The sequence below is a fragment of the Erithacus rubecula genome (assembly GCF_903797595.1).
Source record: "Erithacus rubecula genome assembly, chromosome: 3".
Classification (NCBI taxonomy): Eukaryota; Metazoa; Chordata; class Aves; order Passeriformes; family Muscicapidae; genus Erithacus; species Erithacus rubecula.
The window spans coordinates 25,012,964-25,038,461 of NC_136689.1; the positions used below are offsets into that span (position 1 = coordinate 25,012,964).

At 35.8% G+C, this 25,498-nt stretch overlaps 1 protein-coding gene across 2 annotated transcripts in view; it reads left to right on the plus strand.

Moving 5' to 3' along the window:
• ANKRD28 (ankyrin repeat domain 28) overlaps positions 1-25,498 on the plus strand; it is a 116,047-nt gene that overhangs the window by 48,400 nt on the left and 42,149 nt on the right. For both annotated transcript variants that reach the window (XM_079300147.1, XM_079300146.1), the window contains exon 3: positions 16,563-16,641. In XM_079300147.1, coding sequence (XP_079156273.1) covers positions 16,563-16,641 — 79 coding nt within the window. The remainder of the gene's footprint in view (positions 1-16,562; positions 16,642-25,498) is intronic.

Here is a 25,498-nt window from a genome sequence, read left to right on the forward strand (position 1 = left end):
ACATATGTGATAAGGGACATAAACATGAAACCTGGATCTTACTGTATGTTGTAGTTTGTGAGATTAAAATAGATTTAAACTATTAACTTTTCTGAGGCTACTTTATGTACAAGTTGATATTTTTTCCCAACATAAAATGTAATAATGGGAAGTGAAATTCCTCATAATTTACCATTGCAGCCATTGTTACCCTGTAGCAGTCAGGGTTCTCTGTATGATTTGTATTCTGCATTATTGATCCAGCATGGCTCTTAATTTAAAGTCTTTTCTGTATAGTAAGTAAAAATTCATCTGTGCTGCTAATTTAGGAAGAAGGGAAAAACAAAACAAAACCATGGAACCAACAATCTTTTGTCTGCACTCCCTAACCCACACCTGTATTAGATAGCAATGAAGTGTTGCCCATAAATCCCATACTTTATGGGATATTTTATGACAAGGGGCATGATCCTATAGCAGCAAAGTGCTCTCTACAAACAGGATGGCTGAAGTTGTGTCTGACTGGTATTTTGAGTGGAGTGGCTCTATGGATGACTGTTCCAGTAGATATGTGAGCTTCATTCCCAGTCCTACCAAATCTGGATTTGAATAATTTCTTTGTGTTTTTTGCATAGTAGGAGAGTGCTGCTGGATGTTGTTCTAGGGGAAGACAAAACATTAGGTTATCCTACTCTGCAGGTCACTGTATATGCTGAAAGAGGAAGAAAATTGGCTTTTTAGTCTAGTGACAAGTCTAGGACTCCTTATACAGCATCAGGTCTGGGTACCAGGAGAATTAGATTATTGAGGGTCTCAAATATATTAGTGATTTAAGAATGACTAATGAAAATTTCAGTACAGTTCAAATAACAGGATAGATTCTTTGAGATTATGGTTATGGTCAGCAAAGCCTTGGCTTTCATCTTTATCTTGTTGCTTAAACTACTGGAGTAACAGGTGTTTCTCTGTGCACTTGAGAGTGTAGTGTAGAACAGGAAAGCCTGAATTACTTGGCTGCATTATGGAACATTCTACAAGTTTTAATAAAGTTTGATGTTCTGATCATACAAATGAATCCTGTACCTATTTCATACAGTAAATAATTTTTATGTAGGTTGTTTTGTGGGAAATTGTAATTGCTCTCTAATTCAGCAATTGCATTGAAATATTTCTCAGTGTATTGAACCTTACAGGAACAAATATCATGGACTTGCTTGAAAACAAATAAATGAGAATTACATAATCTGTATTGAGGTAAAAATAATCATTTGGTATTTTCTTACCTTTGTGTTCACAATCTTTTTGTAGCCAATTATTTTACTAATTACTAATGTGGATTTTCTCATTTGTTTGTTTTTTAGAAAAAGTATACATGCAGACCACAAGTGTAAATTCACTTTAGTTTGACTTATCTGTGCTTCTAGAAACTTTTTAGCATTAATTGATATGCATAAAGTTTTTGTGTTATACCTTTTGCTATCAGTGCCTTTGTAACTTAAAGTCACTGTTAGTGTGAGAATTTGCTGGTTGGGACAACTGGCAGGAGTTTTCAAAGCAGGCTAATATGTGATGCTCTTTAAACAGTGATGGTTGATGTGCAGTGCCATGTTTCTGTGCTTTTGGTGAGGGCACGACTTAGACAAGCTATTTTTAATGGGACTGGAAATAGTTTTGAGAACAGGGGAGAAGACTGAGTTTTGCAGAGATTTGTATGGGCCAGATAAAAACCATGGGAAGACAGTAATTTCCAGCAGTACTCATTTCCACTTCAGGAGCACTGACACTCCTGACTGGGAAAAGGGGCTCATAGTGGTTTGTGATTTGGTGCACTCAAAGTATGCTTCCAGGGAAATAATTTTCCAAGCCAGTTCAGCTGTAGCACCTCTTGGTTCTAGAGAAAACTTCTGGCAATCACAGCAAAGTTACCTTGTGGTTTTTGTACTTAAACTGGTGAGATAAATAGTGGTGAAAAATGAATGTAATGTAGCAAAAGCTAAGCAGGAGTTGTGAAAAATTTTTACCTCTTCAGCTTGTATTTCTGAATGGTTTACTGGGTTTACTAACCAGTCTATTTGTCCCAGACATGCCTCACACCCAGTGTTGGTAACTATTTTGTCAGGCTCCTGCAGGCAAATCACATGATTTACAGGAAGGACTGGCAACTGGAGTTGGCAACAAGAACTTGCACTAAAGTATTTGTTACTGTGGAGCAGCATCTTACTGTGTTCCTTGGCAGGGCAGATATAATGTCTGGTTTGCTCATTTGAATTTGAGAGAGGAATTAAAAAGATGCCCAGAAAATTTTAAAATATTCTGAGGAGCACAATTTATTTATTTTTTTGGTTCCTATTTTAATTTTTGTTTCTTAGTTGTTGCCATTGCTTAAGAGTTTCAATCTGTTGTGCATTTTTCTTCTCTAAAAATGTCAGTAACTGGTTTTTATGGGTCTTTTGCTAATTTCCAAATGCAGGCAAGCTTTTAATAAAGAGACAGTGTAGTTGTTGTAACTTGAACCATCTAGGCTGACATTGTGAAAGTGTAGCTGCAGTAGTATTTTGGAAGAGTGCAGAGTTTAGACCTATTAAAATAAAATTTGAATTTAAGACCTGCTTTCCAAAACTGTTGTAATATTTTGAGCCTTATCATAGCAAAGAAGTATTTACTTTAAAATGGTGACTTTTGAGGTATCAATAAAGTGCATAGAAATATTTGCATGTTTTCTGCTATATTGAGAACACTTTTTTTTCCTCTCAGACATAGTTAGAATAAGGACAGATTTAGTTTCCTATCTTTGTAATGTGTTTTTTATAGCTGGTGCATATCTTAATATTTATATCTTCACATTATAGCAATCAAGTCGAGAGGAAAAATTGTTTTAAAACTGCTTGCTAATTTCCCCTATTATTTATCCATTTAAAAATCTGTTCAACCTTGAAGCTGTTCCTTTCTCCACTAGGAAGGTTTCTGCTTGGTTGAACATTCTTTTTAATATGTTTTTGTCTTCACCTTAGTGTAGCAGATTTGGGGGATAAAATTACAGGTATTTGTGAGTTTGAAAGACTTTTTACTATGATGAGAACATAGGATATAACTTAGAGCTTGATGCTAGTTGTTTTAATTCAGTTCCATCCTTTGGATTTTTAAGCAGTAATTCCCCCTCAGTTTTCCTGCAGATAAGAACTGTATATTAAAAGAAGACTTACATCTGTATGTCTGTATATAAATGCATGCAAGTTATATATAAAATGTGAGCTTTTTCTTTTTAAGGTAGCTTACTTAATGTTAACAACAGTAGGCATATAATGAAATGACAGTGAGAACAGTCCTCTGAAATAACTGCAGGAGGTTGGAGAGGAAATAAAACATTCCTGTACAAACAAACACTAATAAAGAGAATTCCTGCAGTAAAATACACTGCTGAGAAACTCAGGCAGCAGCTGCTGCCTGGCAGCCTCTGCCTGGAACCCAGCTTCAGGTGCTTGAACAGAGGCCAAGAGATCTTGTATTGGGCAAGTGAGGGGCAGTGGGATTTCACAAAGCTCAGGTGAACTCAGGCTGGACATAAATTGCAAAACAAGCTGTGTGTGCCTTCAGACCCTTTTACTGCTAACTTCTAATAAAAGAATTTTTATTACCCATTTAAATAGCAATAGTTATACTTGTCTTTACTAAGAACTGAGAGCTTTTGTAATTAGATAGAGGCATTTGAGATTGTTAATGGTTTTAATTTGTATGTTTATATTTTGTGCAAAGTATATGTAAATATATTTTTCTAATGTATGGATGAGAAAAATACAGTGTGTAACCTCAGAGATTGACGGTAATTCTTATCTTCTCTATTTGTTTGCCCATGTACTTCTAATAAAATACAGCTTTCTAGTGGGAGCAAGATGTTCCTTTCTCCTTAAACCTGTGTTTGGATTTTTGTCCTATGTGCATCTCAGTGTACTGTATTGCTTTCTGCTTCTAGATAGCCTCTGTACTAAACTTTCTAAATGTTTTTACCACAAACAGGAACCCCCATTTCCAGTGTGACCAGCCTGATGAAATGATGAGTCATATGAGATATAATGTGTTCAGTTAATTGAAATTTTTTCACATCTGAAAAATGGCAAGAAGATTCCAAACAATTCTGGTTTTTGAGAGGAATGTTTGTGATGAACAAACAGGAGCAGGTTGTGGCTGCTCAGAACTTGCATCTAAGCATCAGCTTTTAATGTGGAGCTGAAGTGTCTTGCATGTAAGAAAGTCCAGGAATTGGTTTTTAGAAGGACATTTTGTGAATAGCACAGACCAACATGTGTGGTGGTGTATTAACAAGAAACAAAGCTTGTGAAACAAAGTCTGATCAATTTTTAGTGAGGTGTTTTTAAAGGAGGAAACAGAGTGCAGCACTACCATATGGGAATGTCCAGGAGTTATTGTGGAAGAGAATTAAGTACTTTCTGAACTACATGAATATTTATATTTATGTCTGAAGAGATAAGAAGAAACTTCACTACAGGAAATGTAGAGAAGCTTTTTCTATACAAAAACTGATTCTACTTCTAAAGGATTGGGTATTAGCTTGTTGGATCCATTGATCTGAAGCCTGACTGATTCCAGAAATTAAGAACTTTGGAGACCAGTTCTCCCAGGTGTAGTGGAAAATTTGCTGCCAGTTGTATATTGCAAACAGTATCCACCAGCTACTCAAAGATTATTCAAATTTTTCATACAGAAGTTATTTACTGTAACTTAACTTTAATGTTGAGCATTTCCTGTTCATTAGTGTGGGATGTTTTTCAAGTATGTCATTTGTAATGATTAATCAAATATCTTAGTTCCTCTGTAGTGGTTTAGAGCGAATCATGTTTTTCAGCCTCAATATAAAGTCTGTCCAAAATGTGTTGAGTTCCTCTTCAGAAGAAAGAGATAGAAATAGACACAAATCTGTACAATTAGGAATTTTCCTACAGAATTGAAATGTTTAATGAGAGAAACTTGCCAGTCCAGAGAGGAATAATTCTTTGCTTTGTGTCAATAGCACTGTTTTTAGCCTCTGCAAATGAGATTTCCAGATATATTAAGTTATTATTCTTATTAGAGTGGTGCAAACAAACCTTCAGCAGAGTTGTAGGATAATCTGAGCCAACATCAGCAAATTGGTACTCAGTTACAGCAGTCTTATGGGCAGTAGCTCTTGAAAAGTTACCATTGCAAAGGGTAGAACTGAGAAGAGCATCACATGGCATGCTGCTGGAAGGAAATGAGAATTATTCTTTAGAGAATTTAGTATGAATTAATATTAGTGTGCTACTCAGGCAAACATATCCTCCTTCTCATCAGGCCCAGTGAGCTTGCCCAGTACTATGCTAATGTGGATTTACTGTTTGCTAAACTGGGCAAACAAGCCTGGATATCTGCATGGTAGTGGTTTACAGTATTGGCCAAACACTGAATTTCTTTTGCAGTAATTGGGAATTTGACAGACAGCTTTTGTTTCAGTCACTGTGATTTCTTTAACATTGAAAATTTCTCATTGGTGTAGAGAGCCATGAATATTTACTTCAGTTTTAAAAGTTTGAAGAGTTTTTTAAGTTTCAAGGGCTTTGTGTTTGAGTCTGCAGCATAATTCTTAGTGATAATGATTTTGTAGATCATGTCTAATTTGCAGTTTTACTTTTAGTGATTATTGCTTAAGATTGTAACCTTCAAAGCATAATTGAAGTTCTGCATTTCTTACTGCTTTTACAAAACAAGCTAGAGGCAAGGTCTTGAATAGTTAGAGCTTACTGGAGTTATTCTTGGCAGTTGCTGTGCCTGACATGCAAAGGATTGGTATTTTAGAACAGAACATCCCCACTGAAAGAGCAGAGAGAAGAAAAAAGTTCAATAGTCTTAATGTGCATTAGCTTCCAACATAGACACAGTCCAAAATTTGCATTTACTGATCATTTGTAGTCATTTTCTGGATGAAATCTCTTAATGCATATGCAACATACCTTTGAACAAGATGATTTTCCCCACTGTGCAAGTTATTGAAGCTATCTTTCTGTGGGATATCCAATATGCTATCAGTAAACATAATTTCCTTTGTCCAGCGTGGTCCTTGTATACCTCTACATGAGCTGGATGCATCTTTTAAGATCCTTAAATCTTGTTTAATAAAGGATGGATGTACATCAAAAACAGTGAAAAGAAAGTGTTTCTCTTTTGTTTGCTACATGATGTAGGGAGGGCTGTCCCATAAATACCCAAGGAGAGGACTCTTGTCTGTTGCCCTAGGACCTGAGAAGGCTCATATTGTTGTCAAGTATCAGGACAAAGAACTGGAAGGTCATTGCAATGAGTTCTTGCTGAAGAATATGCTCCAAAAGTTCAGATACAATGTCTTGATTATGAATTTGGAGCGTATATTTTCTCAGGCAGTGATATCAGCCTGTACATTTCTCTTTTTTCTCAGGTGGAATTCTGATCTCTTTCAAAGTCCTACTTTATTATTATCATCCTTCCTGATAATTAATTTAATTTCTGTTTGAATTTGCATTAAATACTAGTTATATACATATGTATATGTATAATTATGGTAGCTAATAAATAAATTACATGATGCTGACTTGCTGTCTCAAAGGAGTGCAAATATCTTGCCTTAGTTGCAAGCTTTTTCTGTGACAGTTATCTTCTAAGCTTTTCCCATGTCCACTTAGCCTAAGAAATAGTGCACATAAGACACTTTGATCCTAAGGTAACCAGCAGGTTTAGATGAGTTCTTATCCTCACTATCAGAGGCATTCTCTTGGGTTTCTTTTGTGATCAGTGTGGGGGCTTCTCATTTTCCACTGCAGACTGCTATTGGGTGGAGGGTTTTTTTACTCTCATTTTATTAGTGTTTTTCAGAATAGATGTGTTCTGCAGGATTTTTCTTGCCCAACAATTAGCCTTTGAATTCGCATAGATTATGTTGTATGCTGTTTGGAGTTCAGTGCATATTGCAACTAGATGACCTTACCTCATGAAGCTGTTCAGCTTAACATACACCAGGAAAATGTTTTGGCTTGCTCCAAGAAGAGGAGCTAGCATTAAACACACAACCTGAAAAGCAAATCTTTTCCTGTCAGTAAGACAATGCAGTTGGTGGGACAAGTGTCTGTTTTACATTGGTGGTTGTCATTTGAGCACTTGCCTTTGCAATGAAAAGGGCAGAAACCCCAGCTTTTCTGAACAAAAGTGTCAGTGGCCCGAACGTAATGTGCTGGATTTAAACTGTGGTGGAGATGTGCATACCTTACCTAGTGTGGTGTGTGATCTTTCACTGGAGCATAAACAGAGCCTGTATTGTACTGTTTTCTCTCTTGGCATATTTTCTTATTTGTGTCCTCAAACATTACAGATGATGACACTGTAAGGCAAGGCAGTGCCCCTATTCCAGCCCACTCTGTGAGCACAGGCTGGATTACATAATGTGCTCCACAGTACTGTACTCTCATTATGGAAAATCCATTGTTTTCTCATACTGCTTTTTTTTTTTTTTTTTTTTTTTTTCCCCAGAAATATTTTCAGTCTTATTTATTATTTTTCTTACCAGCAATTGCATTCTGATCAAAAACTGGGGTTTTTTTTCTGCCATACATACCAGATAAATGTTTATAAATCCTATAACTGGCATTTGGGAATGATAAAGCCAAGGGCAAGTATTTTCAATTACACATTATTGGTTTTGGGGGGTTGTGTTTGGTTTTTTTTGGTGGTTGTTGTTGTTGGGGTTTTGAGGGCTTTTTTTGTTTGCGTTTCTGGTTTTTGGTTTTTTGTTTTTGTTTGTTTCTTCTTCTTAGTATAGCAGAGTTCTGAATGCTCTAGAGGTTGATGGATAGGTGTTTTTTAATTTTTGTGAATTTTTTTGCTCTGTCCCCCATTGGGTTCTAGCATGCTAACAAATACTCTTGGCCCTGGAAGTTGCTTTTTTTATTCCCAAGTTAAAGGAAGGAAAATACATCCAAAATGCCTCAGCTGCACTGTGAGATCAAGTTGCTCTTACCAAAGGGTACAAAATAGCCCTTTATTCATACTATGTATTGGGCAAGAATTCAGTAACCTTTATTAGTGATAAATGGGACCAGTTCTTGATGTTGGAACTTTTCTGTGGAAGGGAGCTGCAGCTCACAAAACCTGCTTAGTTATTCAGGTCCTTATCCAATATCCAAATGAATCCTTGAGTTTGGTCATGAGAAATCTTGGCCTTTATAATTCAGCCAAAATTATTTATATGTTGTGTAAAAATGTCTACAAAACATGTAAAAATGTAGAAGCATGTACAAAACTGGGTTTAGCTTTTCTTAGAAGCTGTGCTTGTATACAAGTTCTAGAATTTGAGCAGCAGAATTATGATAGCAGTATTACAAAAACCTTCATGGAACGTCAAGGTTAAAGGGTGCAAGAAGATGAGTATTTGAAAAAACCACTCTGACTCAGTACTTTAAAAAAAAAAAAATAAACTGAAGATAAATGGTTTTGAGCTGAATTACTTGGAAGTGGAAAAATACAGAGAGATATTCAGTTGTTTCAAAATCTGCTTCTTGAAATACTTGACAGCAAGCCAACAAGTCTTCTTGCTGTGGACCTTTATAGTTGAGACAAAGATGGAATGTCTACCAAAATACCTCAAGCACTCCTGTTCTTATATGTGAACAAGACCTGCTCAAGTACTGAATCTCACTTTTTAAACATCTTAACCACATCAAAATAACTTATTGGGGTTTTTTTTACTGTACATATATTTAATGAGAATTTTTTACTCTCATGTTCTGAATGAGACATTAGCTGGCTGTAAGATGATTGCTGGCAATCATAATCTTGGATGGAGTTTGAAGCTTAATAGCTGTTCTTTGCTTTAAGTGTGACTCACTTTCTTTTGTGTGGGTTTCTTTTGGGGCCACTCTTATAAGAGGAACAGGGCTTCCAGCAATTGCACCTGAATGGTGTTTTGTACCTAATTTTTTCATGTAAGACAGCATGAAAGATGCCTGGAAGAGTGTTATTTAACAAAATGAATTGGTCTGAACTTCAGGTTCCTTTTTTATCAATCATTTGTGGGAGTATAGTATCAACTTACATTTAAAATGTCACTTCACTGAGTTTCTGTGGATGTTAAAGTTTGGGATTCAGTAAAAGTTAAGCCAGTAAATTTTCTCCTGTCCTCTTCCTGTCAAGTTGTTCTACTCTGTGCCAAACTTGAAGACTGGATTGTCTTTTAGATGGGAGTAGTTTGGCATCCAACGTTTTTTGCACAATTTTTATAAAAGATATTTCCTGTTGTTTAAAATTGCTAGAAAGATACAAATGAGCTATCTTACTTGTTTCTAAAAAGGAATTTTTAGTAAGTGGTTGAATGTAAGTGAATATTCCAATACAACATGTTGCTATCATATATATGTACACTTATATTTACAAATATATGTATAAAATGATGTTTTTCTGTGCAAACCTTCAATGTGCTTTTTGTTTGCAAGTTTTTATATTGTGTGTGAATTGTATGCAGTGATTCAGTAGGGATAGAGATTTTTATCAATTTTATGTTTATTACTTGACTAGAATCATTAGCTGAATTGGAAGTAAATTATTTTTCCAGGGATTTTAGTGCGGTTCTGTGAACTTGAGCTTAAATTCAGTCACAAAAATTCCATTTTAAAAATGCCCAGAGACATCATGCCAAACAAGGATGCTTTTGGAACTTCCAAGTATGTCCATACAGCAAAGCCATGCAATGTGAATTCTTCCCTGCCCCCTTCTTCGTGGGGATTCTCATTTGTGTATGTGCAATGTGGAATGGTGTTCAAACAGATAATGTAGTTCTGCTCTTCTCTAGATAAAGGTAAAACTCAAATGTGTGACTTTTTTCTGTAAAACTTTAAATATTCCCCAGGTTTCATGTTAGGAAAGAAACTTGATTCAAAACTTGATTATATTTCAATAGTCAGAAAAAGAAAAGACAGTTGTTTGGTTATGAAATGCACTATAGTTGGTCAGTTTGTCATTTTTTTAATAGACTCTAAAACTCCAATTTTGCATAAGTGATTCTTTTTTTCCTCCCTTTGGTTTTCACCGTGACAGATAACCTATTGTCCAGGAGAAGGAGATTTCCAGACCAGGGTTCATTTCTCATTATGGAAGTGTGAATATCTTGATAGTTTTTATAACCGAATTTCTTACCCAATTATGACTGCCACAAGTAATGAAATCAGAATAGATCAGGCTTTTTCACTGCTGTAGTTTTTAATTCCACTCGGTGTAGGTTCCCCCACTTTTGCTCATTCTGTTCACCCATACTCAAGTAAAACTTCTGCCTTGTTTCTGAAATATGCCCATTATGCAAGATCTGACCATTGGCAGTTGCTGTGGGATTTTGATGTTTGGAAAATCAGATTTTTGAGTAGAAAGTTAAGTAATTCCTTTGCAATTATATAGCTAGGAGTCATTTCTTCTAACATCCTACAAGTGTGGTGCTTCATGGTTATTCTGTGGGTAAGTGTAGATCTACTCAAAATTATCATATAATGGGATTTTATTTTTTATTATTGTTCCTTGTTACAATTTAGAAAACTGTGAGCCTATACTCTTGAGGAATGCAGATGTTTAAAATGACTTATGTTCAGGTAAACTCCTGGTTTGTCATAAAATGGTGCTCTGGTGACATTTTTCCAGGCTACTTTGTAGTTCTCTTCTGAAGTATCTTTTATTTTTTATTGCAACCTACAGCTGCTATCCAGTTTTTTTTAAGGCCTCCACAAGCTCACAGTGCCACAAATAGTAATCATGAGTAAATGATTTTGTGGCTTGTTCCACGTTGTGCCAGTTTTTGTTATTGTTGTTGTTACTATTATCATTATCATGATTATCAGCTAGAAATTAGTAAAGAGCATGCACTGTTAAACTGGTGCTGAAGTTCTTAACTAGAAATAGCAGTGGGGTTTGGCAGATTATGACCCTTGTTGCTAAAACCACTTATTTTCTCCTATAAGATAAGGTCTCTCAAGGTCACTGTCTTAATGAGCAAGAGTGCAAAGATTCCTCCTTGGTTTTTTGTGATTATTTGGAGGTCTAGAGTTGCTCTGCCCTCCTTATAGATGGCATGAAAAGGGCATGTCCTGAAATTGAATGAGAAGTGATAAGATCTTACCAGTGAAAGTTTAATACAGGGCTTTCAAAAACGTTTCTCGCAAGAGCAGTACCAGTGTTCATGCAAATAGGAGCATGACAATTAATTCAAGAAATTAATGCAGTCAGTATGACAAAACTAATAATTTCAACTAAAATGTATCTATTGTCTGTCTTCAAAGGATACTTTGTTGTTAGCCATGTAGTATGCATTGTTTTTGTGGTTTACTGTCATGCTTTCTTCATATTTTAAGCATGCAGGAGACCATTAATGTAACATTAGCTCACTCTCTATATTGGATATGCATCTTAATTTTGGAATATGGGGAGAAAATAGAGATCTACTTCCCAAAATTATGTGAAACATAATTAGTTAGAAATTAGTTAAGTTTTGGCAATGTGAAGTTCTGAGAATTGAGAATTGCAAGAAAAAAATCCAAAGAAATAGCAGATGAATTGCAGTTAAGGTAGGAAAAGGATACAGGATTAATTCCTCACATATTTACAAGTCTTCAAAGTCTAGTACTTGATCTTTTTCTTCTTGTTTCAATTAACTAATTTTCAAATGCTAGCTATGTGTTTTTAAGACACTGTTGTGATTGAACATACTTCAGAGAAGTTAGTCCTCATTTATGGAATCAAGTACCTAAAATAAATTTCTAAAAAGTGTAAAGTTGGAATGTAAAGGCCTAATATTTGCATATGAACTTTTTTTTTTTTTTTAATATAGGAACAAGAAATTTTGTTAGAGTAAATAGTTATCCCACCTGAAGAAATGATTATTCTAAAACATGTAGTAAAATTTGTAACTAAAATTTGTTGTTCTAATGAGTAGCACTGGGATTTCACACTGTGATAGTGGACACTATAAAAGAATTGTAATCACTTTGTAATCACTTCATAGACATTTTCCATGAACTCAGGAGTTACACATCATCCTGGTTGAAAAGTTCTGTCTCTCTAAACTTACCCAAAAATATACTAAGTTATATTTAAACTCAGTTTCACTTAAAAGGAATGTTAGTTAAAGCTACTGCAGGGTATGTTAGAATTGAAACTTGTTCAAGGTTTGTGATTGTGTATTTAAGGTTGATTTCTACCAGGAACAGATGGCACTAGATGTAGACAGATGACAAGTCATACAGTACAAAACACCTATTAAATTATATTTTGTAAGCGTGACTATAAAATAATGAGAATATATTAAAGTGTTATTGCAGAATTTGGTTTTGAAGAGCAGATAGCTAAAGAGTTTTCATGAAGGTGAAAGTTGCATTCAGGCTATTTCAAAAAATTATTTAATTCAAAGATACCAGATCAGTAGATGTTGAAACTATTTGAAGGGCAAATTGAAGTTATATTCTAATGTACTCATGGAGGAATCATAGACTGGTTATGGCAGTCTTACTGGATATGCATGGGATAAGAGATTTGCCTGTAGTTGTATGTGGTTACTCTAAATCAATTGCTGAGATAGAACCCAAACCAGGAGTAAATTGTTATGTCTCAAAGGACACTAAATCAAAGGATACTTTCAAAAGAGGTAGGTTTGAAACCTGTGTCTTTAAGTTAGCAGAGAATTGTCCGTTGTAGAAGTTTTGATCCGTCAAATAAGCAATGAAGCAATTAAAGCTTCTGGTTTAGGTCAAAAGAAACAAAGGTGGCATTACCATTGTTCTAGGTTAGAGTTTATGAAGAAGCTTACAGTGCCACCATCAATGTCACTTAATTTGGTTTTGCCAGGATCATAAAGCCTTCTACACATTTCTCATGTTGCCATCTTATACAAACTCCTGTGTAGATGAAGTGCTTAGGAAACTTGATCAATGGAAGTACTGGGATTGGCAGGATTATACATTTTTCATGTAATACATCCCAAAGGCACGTGGAGATATGATAACTGGGGCTTTTGTGATGCAGAACTATCATTCTGAAAACTGGTTCCTAAAGAACTGAGCCCTTTTATTGCATTTTAGTTTAATGACAGTACTGACTAATATCTGGAATTAAACTTGAGAGTTTCTTATTGAGAATATAAATTCCTTTGTTGTTTCAACTGGAAACAAGTTTTAAAAGGTTGAAAGTTCTCTTTCAACTATGTAAAGCCTGGTTAGTACAATCAGTGTGATCTGGGTCCTTAGTACCATTACAGTTATTTAGATTTGTAATAGTCCCATTTGCTGTGCAGATTTTTGAATCTGAAAATGAAGGTGCCACAACACTTGCTTTTCAGTTGTTGTCAAATACTGCTGCAACACTTCAATATTTGGAATTAAATAATACTAACAGTGTTAGATTGTACATTCTGTATAACAGTGACTGTTATGTACAAAATCCATTCTCTAGAGAAAAAAATTTTTAGTGTCATTTCAGTTTATGAAATTAAAGGAAGAATATTAGGGTCAGTATTTATATTAGTATGACAAAACTAATGCTGCGAGATGTCTGCTTCTAAAGTTCCTTATTAAGGCTGAAAGCTTTCTTTGTTATATTTAAAGTAGTCCTTTATATGCAGGGGTTTGTATATGCAGATGAAATTTGTTCATTAAATTATTACTTTTAAAATAGAAAGTAGTGGATCTGTTCAGAAGTACTTTAGTAGCATTTAAAAATTTATTCAGATTTCATTTATTGAAATTCATTCATTCAATGTAAGTCTTCAGTTGGAGCAAAATGAGAATTTTGCTTTAGTGGAAGTAAAAACTGCACAGGAGGTTGCTGGATGCAGCATTTCTGCCTTTTTTAACAGGTTCTGAAAACCAGGTTTTTAAATACTAAACAAAAACTTTTGCACAGAGACGTTAAATTAAAAAAAAAAGTTTGAAAGCATAAAAAAAAAAATAAAGCTGGCTGTGAAACTAGAGGGGAAAGAAAGGGCAGGGCTTCTGTCAAAACACCCTCAGCATGTGGAATATTTGTGGTCAGTAGATACCCTGGGGGTAGAGATTGTTGAAATTCCATCTCTGGAGTTGACCCAGAAAGTGACCAGGCCTGAGCATCCCAGCAGTGCTGCCCTGGTGCTGCAGAGAGCAGGGACATCTCCAGCCTCCTGCCTAGGTATGCTCCCAGTTTGTGCTCCCTGCTGCAGAACTGGGAGCTGCACTTAGAGTGTTTTCAATTTGTCGGGTTAAGAGCAGCAAAACTGAAATATTTGCATGGCTGGAAACTCACAGCTTGGAAACAGGGGTGGTGGAGAAGAAATGTTGCTTGTGTTTAAGCTGCTTTTATGTTTGTATCTTGGTGGTTTCAGGATGCGTTTTCTTTAATAGAGGTTGGATTTGTTTGAGAAGCATGTCTGAAATTCATCAGTAGTTTGGACCATGGATGTTTCAGGAAAATATATTTGTCACTTGGTGATTAGTGTATTTCTAGATAAACACCTCCCTTCTGTCCACCGTTTTATTGGAAGATTTGTGATTCATTCTGTCACATTGGTTACTGGTATGACTTCTGTAATTGAGATGTTAAAAAAAAAAAAACAAAACAAAACCAAGTCATCAACAACACAAGTGTGATGAACATTTTTATAATAATGAGTTTTGCCATTTGAGTGGAGAATGCAATTATGTCTCATGTTCCTTTGTTGTAAATGCTGTGTCTGCAGAAGAATGTGCTCATGGCCCATCCTATTTTCTCTATGATGAAATTGCATTCAGTATACTATCATATGTGTTCCCTAATCTCTAGTTTATAGGCTCTCTAGCCTATTATAAACAAGGCTTCAATGCTAGCTACCTATAGGAGCTCTGTTCTCCATACTGGAGAAATGGAAGCAGATTTTCGTTGCTGGCTGGGAAAGCAAGTTCATTATTTGTATTGCTTTTCTTTTTTCTTTGTGCATCTTGTATTTTTCCATTCCTTTCTGTTTGTTTTTGGTTCTGTTATTTATTTTTTTTTTAGTTTTTGTTTGTGTTTTGCTTTTTGGACATGGTGTTTGGTTTTCCTCCTTTTTTTAAAGTTTTTTTTTTTTTTTTCAAGATAGCAAGTCCTTAGTGCCAGGGGCCTGTCTTTTTTTATCCTGCATTTGAGACACCCTGGCAAGAAATTGGTGAGGTACTATGTGGGGTTAGTGATAAGTGTAGCATTGATTCCTTAGGGTGCATCAGTGTCAGATTTGCACTGCTCAATTTGGAATTTCTTGTGTGTAATTCAGAAATTTTGTTAGGAAACATTGCTAATATGGTGAACTGTGTAGCTTTGATGTTTTCTGAGAAGGGACTAGGCAGGGAGTACGTGATATTTTTTCTAGAGGGGGTGGTTTGAATGCTCTGAGTTCTGAAGTTGTCTTTTATATTTCAGAAGAACTTCTTGAATCGCAGCTCCAGTTTTGCTATAAAATCTTTCCTGCCATGAACTCTAATTTTATTCTCATGTGATGCTAGCTCTCAAGTCAGAATTCAATAAATAAGGTTATTTTAGCAAGGGAGAAGAGTGCTTTTCACAATACAATATAAAAAAAATAGTGTGTCAATTTTATGATTGTCGTGACACAAGAGTTGAATTAATAGAAATGTCTTGTCGCTTAAAATTTCTTGCTGCATATAATCTTGATCCCTCACCCCCAGTGTATTTGAAACTCTACTAAAAGGAGCTAGATATCCAAGCAGGGCTTAGACCAGAACCAGGATGCTGACTGATTATCTGTCTCTTTTCTGATTTCTCACCAGCCTTCCCTCAGAGAGCAAACTGGTTGGTTCTTGTTCATTCTTATCACTCACTGTGATGTGGTCTTTTTCTGATTATGCTATAAACTGGTGCAGGGAAATTGGCACTGATCCTGAAAGAGTTATGAGATATTTTGTGTTAATCTTTCAAAAGAGACTCTTCCTTGCTATATATTGTGCATGAATAAATACTGGTACCTTCAGAAGGACCTTAGATCAGCTTAAACTAATGAAAAGTACAGAGTGGGATTTTGCAAAATGAATTTCACCTCTATCCTCTCTTTGCTTATTTGCACTAAATGAGACAATTGAAATTGGAATCCACTATTTCTAACCTTACACACTCTAAGTTCTTTCCTATTTTTGATTAAAATTATAATTTCTGAAAATGCTTTAAACTTCACAAAGAAAATGTTTGTTGCTAATCATTGCATATGACAGTAACACACTGTTTTTAACTGTGTAGGACAGACTCAAGTTCTTGTCTGGAGACAAGTGAATGGTGATTTATAACTGGTAGGTTAATCTAAAGACACGATGAGCATCCTGTGTGTGTCAGGAAAACAACAATTGACTATGTAGGTGTTAAGAGCTCCTTAGGGAGAAGCATGCTTGTCTTAGTATATGTGACTGATGCCTTTAGAGTAATTATGGTTTATTTAAATATATAATGTACAATATTTGGAAGATTAACTTTTATGCAGTGTTTTTTCATAACATACAAATTGCTAAATCATACTTTTTTTTCTTTTAAATAAAACCTTTTTTCCCCCCCTCTTACCACAGGATAATGAGAAAAGGACCCCTTTACATGCTGCTGCCTATCTGGGAGATGCAGAAATTATTGAACTGCTTATTTTATCTGGTATGTTCTGTTCCTGCTAATGGAAAACAACTATATGCACATCCAAAGAAGTATTTATGTACATCTTCTTCTGTGTAGCTTTTATTGAGATATTTAATGTACTAGAAATTAAAAATGCTTGTACTGAAATTTTAGTTTCCAGAATTATTAGTGTTACAGTACTATGTAGCTCTGTAGTTCTGCTCTAAAATACTTCTTTGTAGAAAGCTTTCTTGCTTTTAGCTATTTTTATTTGAAGCTTGATCAGCTTTTAGTAGTTCAACACTAGTTTAAAGAAGTAAAAGTGTATATGGTACAGGTAGGTGTTAGCAGCATTGCTTTCATTCTGAAATGCCCTACAGAAAAGCAATTACATTTGAACAAAAAGATGCCATCCAGAGTTGGTTGTACTATTTTAAGTATCTTTGCCTGTTGACTTAAATGCACAGAATATATTTAGAACCAGCTGAAAACGTTAAAATCTCGTCCTTTTTTATTTCCTAGTTATTTGTACTAAGAAAAAAAATCTGTAAAATAGTATACCTTGGGTTGGTTGTTTTGTTTTTATTTTGTTGGGGTTTTTTTTATTTTTTAATGATAGAAAACCAAGAAACTAAACCAAAAACCTGAAGAACATCATGACTGAAGGACTGAATTGACTGCCTTTGATCTTAGAGAGACCTACCCATCAAGTGGCTTGAGGCTCATAACACAGGGCTTCAAACTTACATAGATGAAAACTTCTAGCAGTCCCACAGATCTACTTTAATCTTCATTCTGCTTAATTGCACACCTCACATATGCAAACCTGGCTACTTCTACCACCACCACCCCCCATCAACCCTTTATAACAAATTCTGCTTTAAGGAAATGCCACTTCTAGGATTATAAGAGTCACTTCCAAACCTTCAACTGAATTTGCTAGGCATAATTTGTTAAAATTTTAGTATGATGTAATATTTTCATTATATGTATTACTTGTACTTCCCTACAGAAGTATATATATATATCACAAATATATGTTATGTGATATTAATTAATATATCTATTGTATGGACATACTATATAGTGACATTTTGTCCAGAAAAGTTCACTTTTGGAAACATGCAAGGTTTGTAAATCTAAAGAGGGGCTGTTCTTCCCTATCAAGAAGAAAGGCAAGTTCTGGTGGCTCTTGAAAATATGTAGTGGCCCCTTTCATCAACTAACAATGTTACAAACTTTGCAAAGTTGTAGTCAGATACTTCTGAGAGAGAATCTTCTGTCTGGTTTAGATGAACACGGTCAGTTTACTAAAACCATGGTAGAACAAAATACACCTTTCTTGGGCAAAGAGCTTATGGAAGGCATCTTCAGATGGGAATGAAACAAGATCCTGACTGGGGGAAGTGGTAGGAGGAGAAATATTAGTCCTGCTGTTTGGGCAGCCTGGTGTTAAGCATAAGGAAAAATGGAGAAGGGAGGTAAGAATTAGGATTGTACAAATAGTCCAAAGCTGAGCAGTTGCATGGAGGAGAGTTTGTGGGTGCTGCAGTGTCTGCAGATTGTTCAGGTGAGGCATTGATATATCCCAGATAATATTTATTAAATTAAAATCAGTATTTGTTTGCAATAAAACAATGCATTAGTTGCAAATCAAAAGCTTTGAAAGCTGTGGCATTGTCAGTCCAGCCTTGCTGTGCTCATGTGCTGAGCTGTGGACTGCAGTACCATGTTGTGCCTTGCTGGAGAGGCACAGCCTCCTAAAAGTCCCAGAGAAAGGCTGCCCTGGGACTGAACCAGGCTGGTGTAATGAGTGTACACAGGTAGGTGTGAGTTGTTGATATGTTTGTGAGTGAAGAGGAGCATTAATTGCAGGGTGAAAGTGATGTCTGAGTGTTCAGGCTGTTCAGTTTGCAAGGCTGTGCTGTACTTGGGCACAAATCTGTATATTACATGCCTGCAAGCAGTAGTTTTAGGTGAGCCTCTTAAATCTTTAAAAAGTACTCACCAATTTAGTCTTCCTCATTTATGAATGCTGGATTTGAAATCTTTGTGGTTGGTGAAGTATGAGCACTCAGCTGTATCAGAAGTGCTGAGCCAGCTGCTTCTCAGGGAAATCAGGTCTAGATGTCTCAAAATGCACAGGCTATGACTTGTCTTTTAGCTCTTAATTGAAAAGTGGGGGACAGAGGTTAAGTGTATTTATCCTCTCCATTTCATAAAGATAAGGAAAATTCATCTGTTGTGTTTCAGCTGGAAATCAAATCTCTCCTTTGAGACAGATGTATAATGTTACATTTTGTCATAATAGATGAGCATTAGGGAGAAAATAAAGAACATCTGTTACCACAGCAAGGCTTGAAAACTGTTGTGTTGCAAGACCTATTTTTTAAAATTGAGGAATGTGGTTTGTTGATTAAATAGCATTTCTGTGCAACCATCTCCTCTGTGCAGTAAATGTGCATGTAAAATTTAGGTATGTGACTTCAACTGACCCATTGTGACATACCTGCACAAGAGATTGAATTAAGTGTAGACTGCTTTCATCCTAGCCTTTCTCACCTTGTGTAGGCTTGTCTTTGCAACTTGTACTGTCCTCTAACACAGCTTTGCTGGAATGTTACTAGGAACCACTTTACAGTTTTCCTGCTGTGAAAACTATTCTACAAATAGAAAAATCAAATGTTTACTTTGATGTTTTTATTATTTCTTCAAACTGGATCTCAAAATTACTGAAGTCAGTATTAATCTTTCCACTATTCAGTGGCTCTTACTTGATTATTTCTCATTATTCTCTGTTCTTAAAGTGTTGTTATATACTACTTACATATAGGTTTTTAAATTTGATTGGAATGTCTTTTTCATCCTGCTCCAGGGGATCCACACTGCTTTCAAATATGTGTTGTGGATCACAAATTGCAGTCACAGTGTCCTTATATTACTTTACTGCAGACCCAAGTAACCCAGATTGCACATCCTGAAGATACAACTGATACAGCTTTTTTGCAGATTTTTTAGAGTAAGTTTTCAGTCTCAAGAGCATTCTTACTTAGTTGTTGAATTCTTGAGATATTTTTTTACTAAATCTTAAGGTTGCTCTTTAACCTTTCCTATTGTCTTTCACCTGGAGAAGGAATCTGAAGGTGATGTTTGGATACAGGCTCCAAACATCAACGAAAATTGCTTTACTGACTCCATTTTGTGTCTGGACATTAAATTGCCTTTTGGTTTTTATTTTGAGACACTGAACACTAACAAACTTGTCCCCTGAGGATGTCAATGTCTCACCAACAGTATTTTCATATCACTGTGGGTTGTGGAAGTCTAAATTTTCAAATAATATCTTGCTTTTGGATTGTAGCTTGATAAGCAATTAGCATTCCTAGATTTGTTGTGTAGGGAGGTGATCAAGAGAAGGGATAAAGATTATCTATAGCATCCAGAAGGGATACAACAGAAAATTATATTTTAGTCACTTGAGAATTGTAATTTTAAAAGGGAAAACATTTCCCTTTTTGTATTACTCTGGATAGAGTAGTAACACTCATCACAGTTGTATTTTTATGACCTTTGTACAACTTTGTCCATCCTGATGCACAAATACATCTGTCTACTTTGCATAATTGCACTGAATTTAAGAGTGTAAATGATGGCAAACTACTGTAAAGTGAAAAAGTATAATAGTCAAGTTTAATTGACCGAATGTCCAGCTTTTTGTGCTTTCCAAAAAGTCCTAATTAAAAAAATCAAACCCTTATTTAAGTCTGGCATGTGAGCTGTTCTGAAGATGCTTCTTGCTTTATAAAAAAATCATTCTTTCCAGCTGTCCTGTGATTTTTAATACCATCAGAATCTACTGTGCCAGGAAGTGTCATGTACAAAGCAGAACAGATTAGTGTGATCTCCAAATGTATTCTTTTGATTACTAACTTTTTCCATTTATTTTCTAAAAATACTGTGGAGATGATTATTGCTTTCACTGAAATCAGTGTAATTCACAAAAATCAACACCAGAATTGTCTGTCATTTTCTTCTTAATAGATTTAGTTACTTTATTGCATTGATGCTTAAATACTAACACAACACATTGCTGTTTGCTTAACCCAACATTTTCTCTGCATGAAGCTCAGTGTTACATGAGTGTGGTCAAACTCAATCTCATTAAGATTTGGCAGCACAGGAGTTTTTGTTTCCTCTGGGTCAGCTGGAAAATGTAAGAACTGTGCTTATGCTGGAAAACTGCCACTGTAGTAATAACAGATTTTGGAAGGTAGTAAAGACCCTTCAGTGTTTCACCACTCTACCTGTATATCTTTCATCTGGTTATGAATCTCTGTGAGTATTAGAAATCCATGCCACACAGTCACACAGCTGAGCTGTTGAAAGGCTCTTGCTGCCCAGTCCCAGGCAAATGAAGCTCCTTTTGTTTGGATTGCAGATGTACCCACACGCTGAGGGTGTTTCACAGGGCCCCTTTGACACTGACTGCATCTCTCAGGGCTTCCTCTTCTTTTGACAGCGATGTTGGCTGATGTTTTTCTTTCCCAAGCTGGCCTAACTTCCCCCTGGCAGCAGTGAAAGTTAGCTCTGATGTTCTCTGAGAGAAAAAGTTAAGCTGACTCAGGAAAAGACAGAACAGTTCAGTAGCTTGTGTGGGAGAACCTTGTATTGCTCACTGACTCTCAAGGGGGTAGTGGCTGAGATGCAGCAGAAACTAAAATTCTAAAGGAAATTGGCTTATGTTGACAAATCAGTGAAATCCTGGAAGGATAGCTTCAACTTGATTGTGGTTTTCCTCCCTTTTCTGGCCAGTGTGTCTCCATGTGTATTTTTTTTGGGGTGGTTGTTTTGGGATTTGGGAGTGGGTTTTTTTCATTTCTTAAGAAACAAAAATAAAACTGTTCTTGAAGTGTCATTCTGTCTGGACAGAAGATTCCAGACCTGTTCCTCTTGGATTTTTTCACTATTCTATAGATCTTCTGCTATGCATTTAGCTTCTAAATAGCAAAAAACTTTCTCTCCATAAGGCCTTACTCGTTATTTTTGCAGCAATGATTTTCCAAGTATCCAAGTTTTCAACAGTAAATTACACTCAATTTCTATTATTGATTATTTCAATTTGTATCTCAAATCTTCTTTAAAAACTTCTGTATCTCCTCCTAACTGTTTGCATATTTTTCTATCCAAGGAAAGGTTTTCATCTCCGTTTTTTCCTCAGTATAGTCTGAGAATTTCCAAGGTCATTGTCTCTAGATAAAAAAGTGGACCATTCAAAAGGAAGAAGTTCTGAACTATTAAACTATTACTAGCTGTTAGGAGAATAATTAAGTAGAATCTCATTATGGTAGGACTAGTGGTTACTCTCAGTGATTTATACCTGAGATCTTCCTAATTTCTCAAAAGATAATATCTAAAATTATTTCAGGATACTAGTTTTTAAGACAAGGTTTGTTACTTTCTTAAATGCACTCTATCAAGATCTTATTTACATCTTTTTCTCCTAAATAGACATTTCAGAGCTTCAAATACCTCACATTGGGTGTCTGTATTGCATAATTGAATGAAAACACTTTTGCTTTCTTTGCTTATGTTATGATATTGCTCAGTCACTAGCACGTCTTGTACAATAACAAAGGAAAATACCATCCTTGAGAGTCTAAAAATACAGACTGCAAACAGAACAGTGGAAGGCAGTTGAGTACTTAAGTCAGCACTGTGAACAGAGATGAAAATGTCTTGTCAGTTCTGTTGTATTTCTTTATCTATTTCCAACTAGTGACGCATAAGTAATTCAGCCACTGCATTCATTAGTCTTCTGAGGACATTTCCAAATTGGAAGAGTTCTGGTGCAGAGGAGCTGTGGAGGAGTGTCACAGCCAGAGTTTTTGTGAGTGGAACACAGAGGTGGTGTGAGACAGGGCAGTGTAAGAGTTGAGTGGCATTTTATGAGTGAAGAGATGTGTGGCTGTTCCTTGCAGCATTTCCTGCCCAGTCATTCCTTATCTATCTTTCTAAGAGATGGTTGAGATGCTAGTTCTTACTGGGGTGTAAGGATGTAGGCACCAAGAAGTGTGCAGAAACATGCCCAGGAATTGGTGGCTAATAGCACATTTAAGTATGGAAATGCCACATGTGGACTGGTAGAATTAAACCCTCCAGGACCACTCTGTAAGTCAGTGCATATATTCAATTAGAAGATGTGTCTCTTGAAACATAAATTGCTACAAGCAAGCATCACAGAGCTTTTCAGTAGCTTTTGTACTTTATTTATTAAATAAAACTTGTCTTTCTAATTGTCAGTCTTGTGAATCCAACTTGGCAAGACGAGATGTAAGATTCAGGGACGAGGGAAGAAAATTATGTAATTCTTCTCTCTCATTCCCTCCCCTTACTCCATCTTTTGCAGAGCAAGAGTGCTGCTTTTGTATTTGCCTAGATGTGTAAACTTGCTGGGCTGCACTAGCAAAATTAGTGATGAAAGGGGTGATCTTGTTTTAATGTTTTGACTTAGTGCACCAACATGGAAGAATAATTTGCTTTGTTTGGAAGGTGCTTTTTAGGGGAGGGTTATTTACAGGATTGGTTCTTAAGTTCAAGTTGAATATTTGAGTTCCAACATTGTGATTGCTCTGACAAGCACCCTAATCCTTTCCCTGCAAACTCTATGGCATTACAAGAATTTAAATATAAGAAATTTTACAGTAAACAAATGAGAAGTTTTAATAAACATGTCAAGACCAAGCCTTTGAAGTCTGGAAGATCCAAGGGACAGAGGCAGGGAGAGGGGAGAATAGCAATTTGTTAGGGTTGTTTTTTGTTCTGTTTTTTTTGTTTTGCACACAGGGAATTAAGATACACTGTAGTGTGCTTTGAAAGAGCAAACTGCTCATAGCTGGCATTTGAAATGTGAGAAATGCCCTGGTTAACATGTCAGCAGGTTGAGCTTCACAGGGATAGTATTGCACTGGCAGTGCTGTGCAGTGGTTATACACGTACACGTGTTCAGACTCTCTGTGAAGCAATAACTTAAAGCAAAAGTTGCTCAGTAGGGTGTAATACATTTTTGTTACATTTATTTGCAGTGTTCTGGAGTAGAGCTTTCCCTCAGATGATCAAGGCTGTAAACTCTCTCACTGTTGCATGGTAGGACTGTGAGGGGTTGGAGGGAGCCCATGAAGGGAAGGGTCAAGGCACAACAGTGACATTTTCCCCAAATCATCAGCAGTAAAGAACAGCCTAGAGGAGGATTATATCCTCAGATACAAGGCTGTTTGGAAAAGCTCCTTTATGAAATTTAAATGATTCTCTTCAGCATGGCTTCTTGGAGAAATTTAAGGACTAAGTATCTCCCATTAATTTAAAAATGTTATTTTGTTTAATGTATCTAAAGCTGTAGATCTCCCAATCCCCACATTAATAATGCATATGTGGTTTTGGTAGTATATTTATTCTGATTATTGCTAAAAATCTTTCAATACAACAATTTTGCAACTTCTTTAATAAGAGTTTTAGTTGTGGAAGGGAAAAACAAGCTTGGTGGTTCTTTCTTAAGTCCATCAGATATTCAAATTTGTTATCAAAAGTCAACATTGACTTTTCCTGTGTCAGAGAATGTGCAATTTTTTGTGTATTTGAAAAGTTAGCTTATTTTGTATCTGTATTTCACACTGTTCTAATGTGCTAGACCTAGGCATCCTTGTTTCTTTGGGTGGAAGACCACTTATGGAATGTGGTCCATTTGCTATGTTGACTTTTGTCCTTTTAAAAGGACCATGTTGCTTTTAGATATAACTTCAAATTTCCTTAGACATTTCTCTGGCTAATGCTGATTTTCTTTCTTACTTTCACATATTCTTTTCTTTTAGTCTTAGCAACTGTGATTAACTTATCATTGTGAAAACCTTTTGTACAGTATCTTTTTGTATTTATTTCTTCCTTCTCTCTTCTGGTGCAGATTTTAGGCTGTGTGTTAGAAGTACCAGAAATGTCAATAAAATCTGAGCACATATACACTGCTTGGACTTTAAGCACATTTTCACTTTGAGCTAGAGCTTAGGTAACTGCTGCTTTTTTGTAATGGAAGTGTGCATTTCTTCTTTTCTAATGGGCACGTTGATTTTTCTACCTTGGGCATCATTACCTAGATGGATATGACTTGATCCCAAGACTTGCAAATGCATTTTCCTCAGGAAAATCAGGATAGTAATTAATGACTTAGTAACTCAGGTTCTTTCAAATGCTTTAAAGACATTTGTATCTTAAAGTTAGAGATAGAAATCAGACTATAAAAGTCTCTGTTTTTTGGTTCTTGACTGGATGTGAAGTCAAGTGGAGCTTGGAGTAAAATTTTGGCTCTTTTTTGTCTCATCTGCCAAGAACAAGGTGTGGCCAACAATCACTTGGAAAATAATCAAGAATTATAGATACTTTTGAAATAAATTGATTACATTCTCACTTACCAGTTGTTATTTCATTATATTTGTGATGTTATTCATCACTTACTGCCTTTTGGGAAGGACTGCCAAAAATCTTCAGGCATTTCTAATGACTTCTGGAATACTCAGATTCTTTGCTTGAGTTCTATGCCACACTTGACATAGTACAGTGGCACATGGTGTGTTGCAGTGCACCACTGGGTCCTTAGGATGTGTGACAAAAGCAGATACTTGTGGTATCTCCTAAACTTTTGTTAGACTGTGCAGGTTTTCTTCAAATGGGCTTGGACTTCCTTTCCTCTTTGTTAGTCTTATTTTTCAAAAACTTTTGCACTTAGGAATATTGGATAACATCCTGTTCAGAAATTTAGATAAGGAAAGATGGAAATCTCTGAAATTTTAGCCAGCAGTTAGACTTCAGTCTCTGTCCAGTGCATGGAGGATCTAGGATCACACTGGAA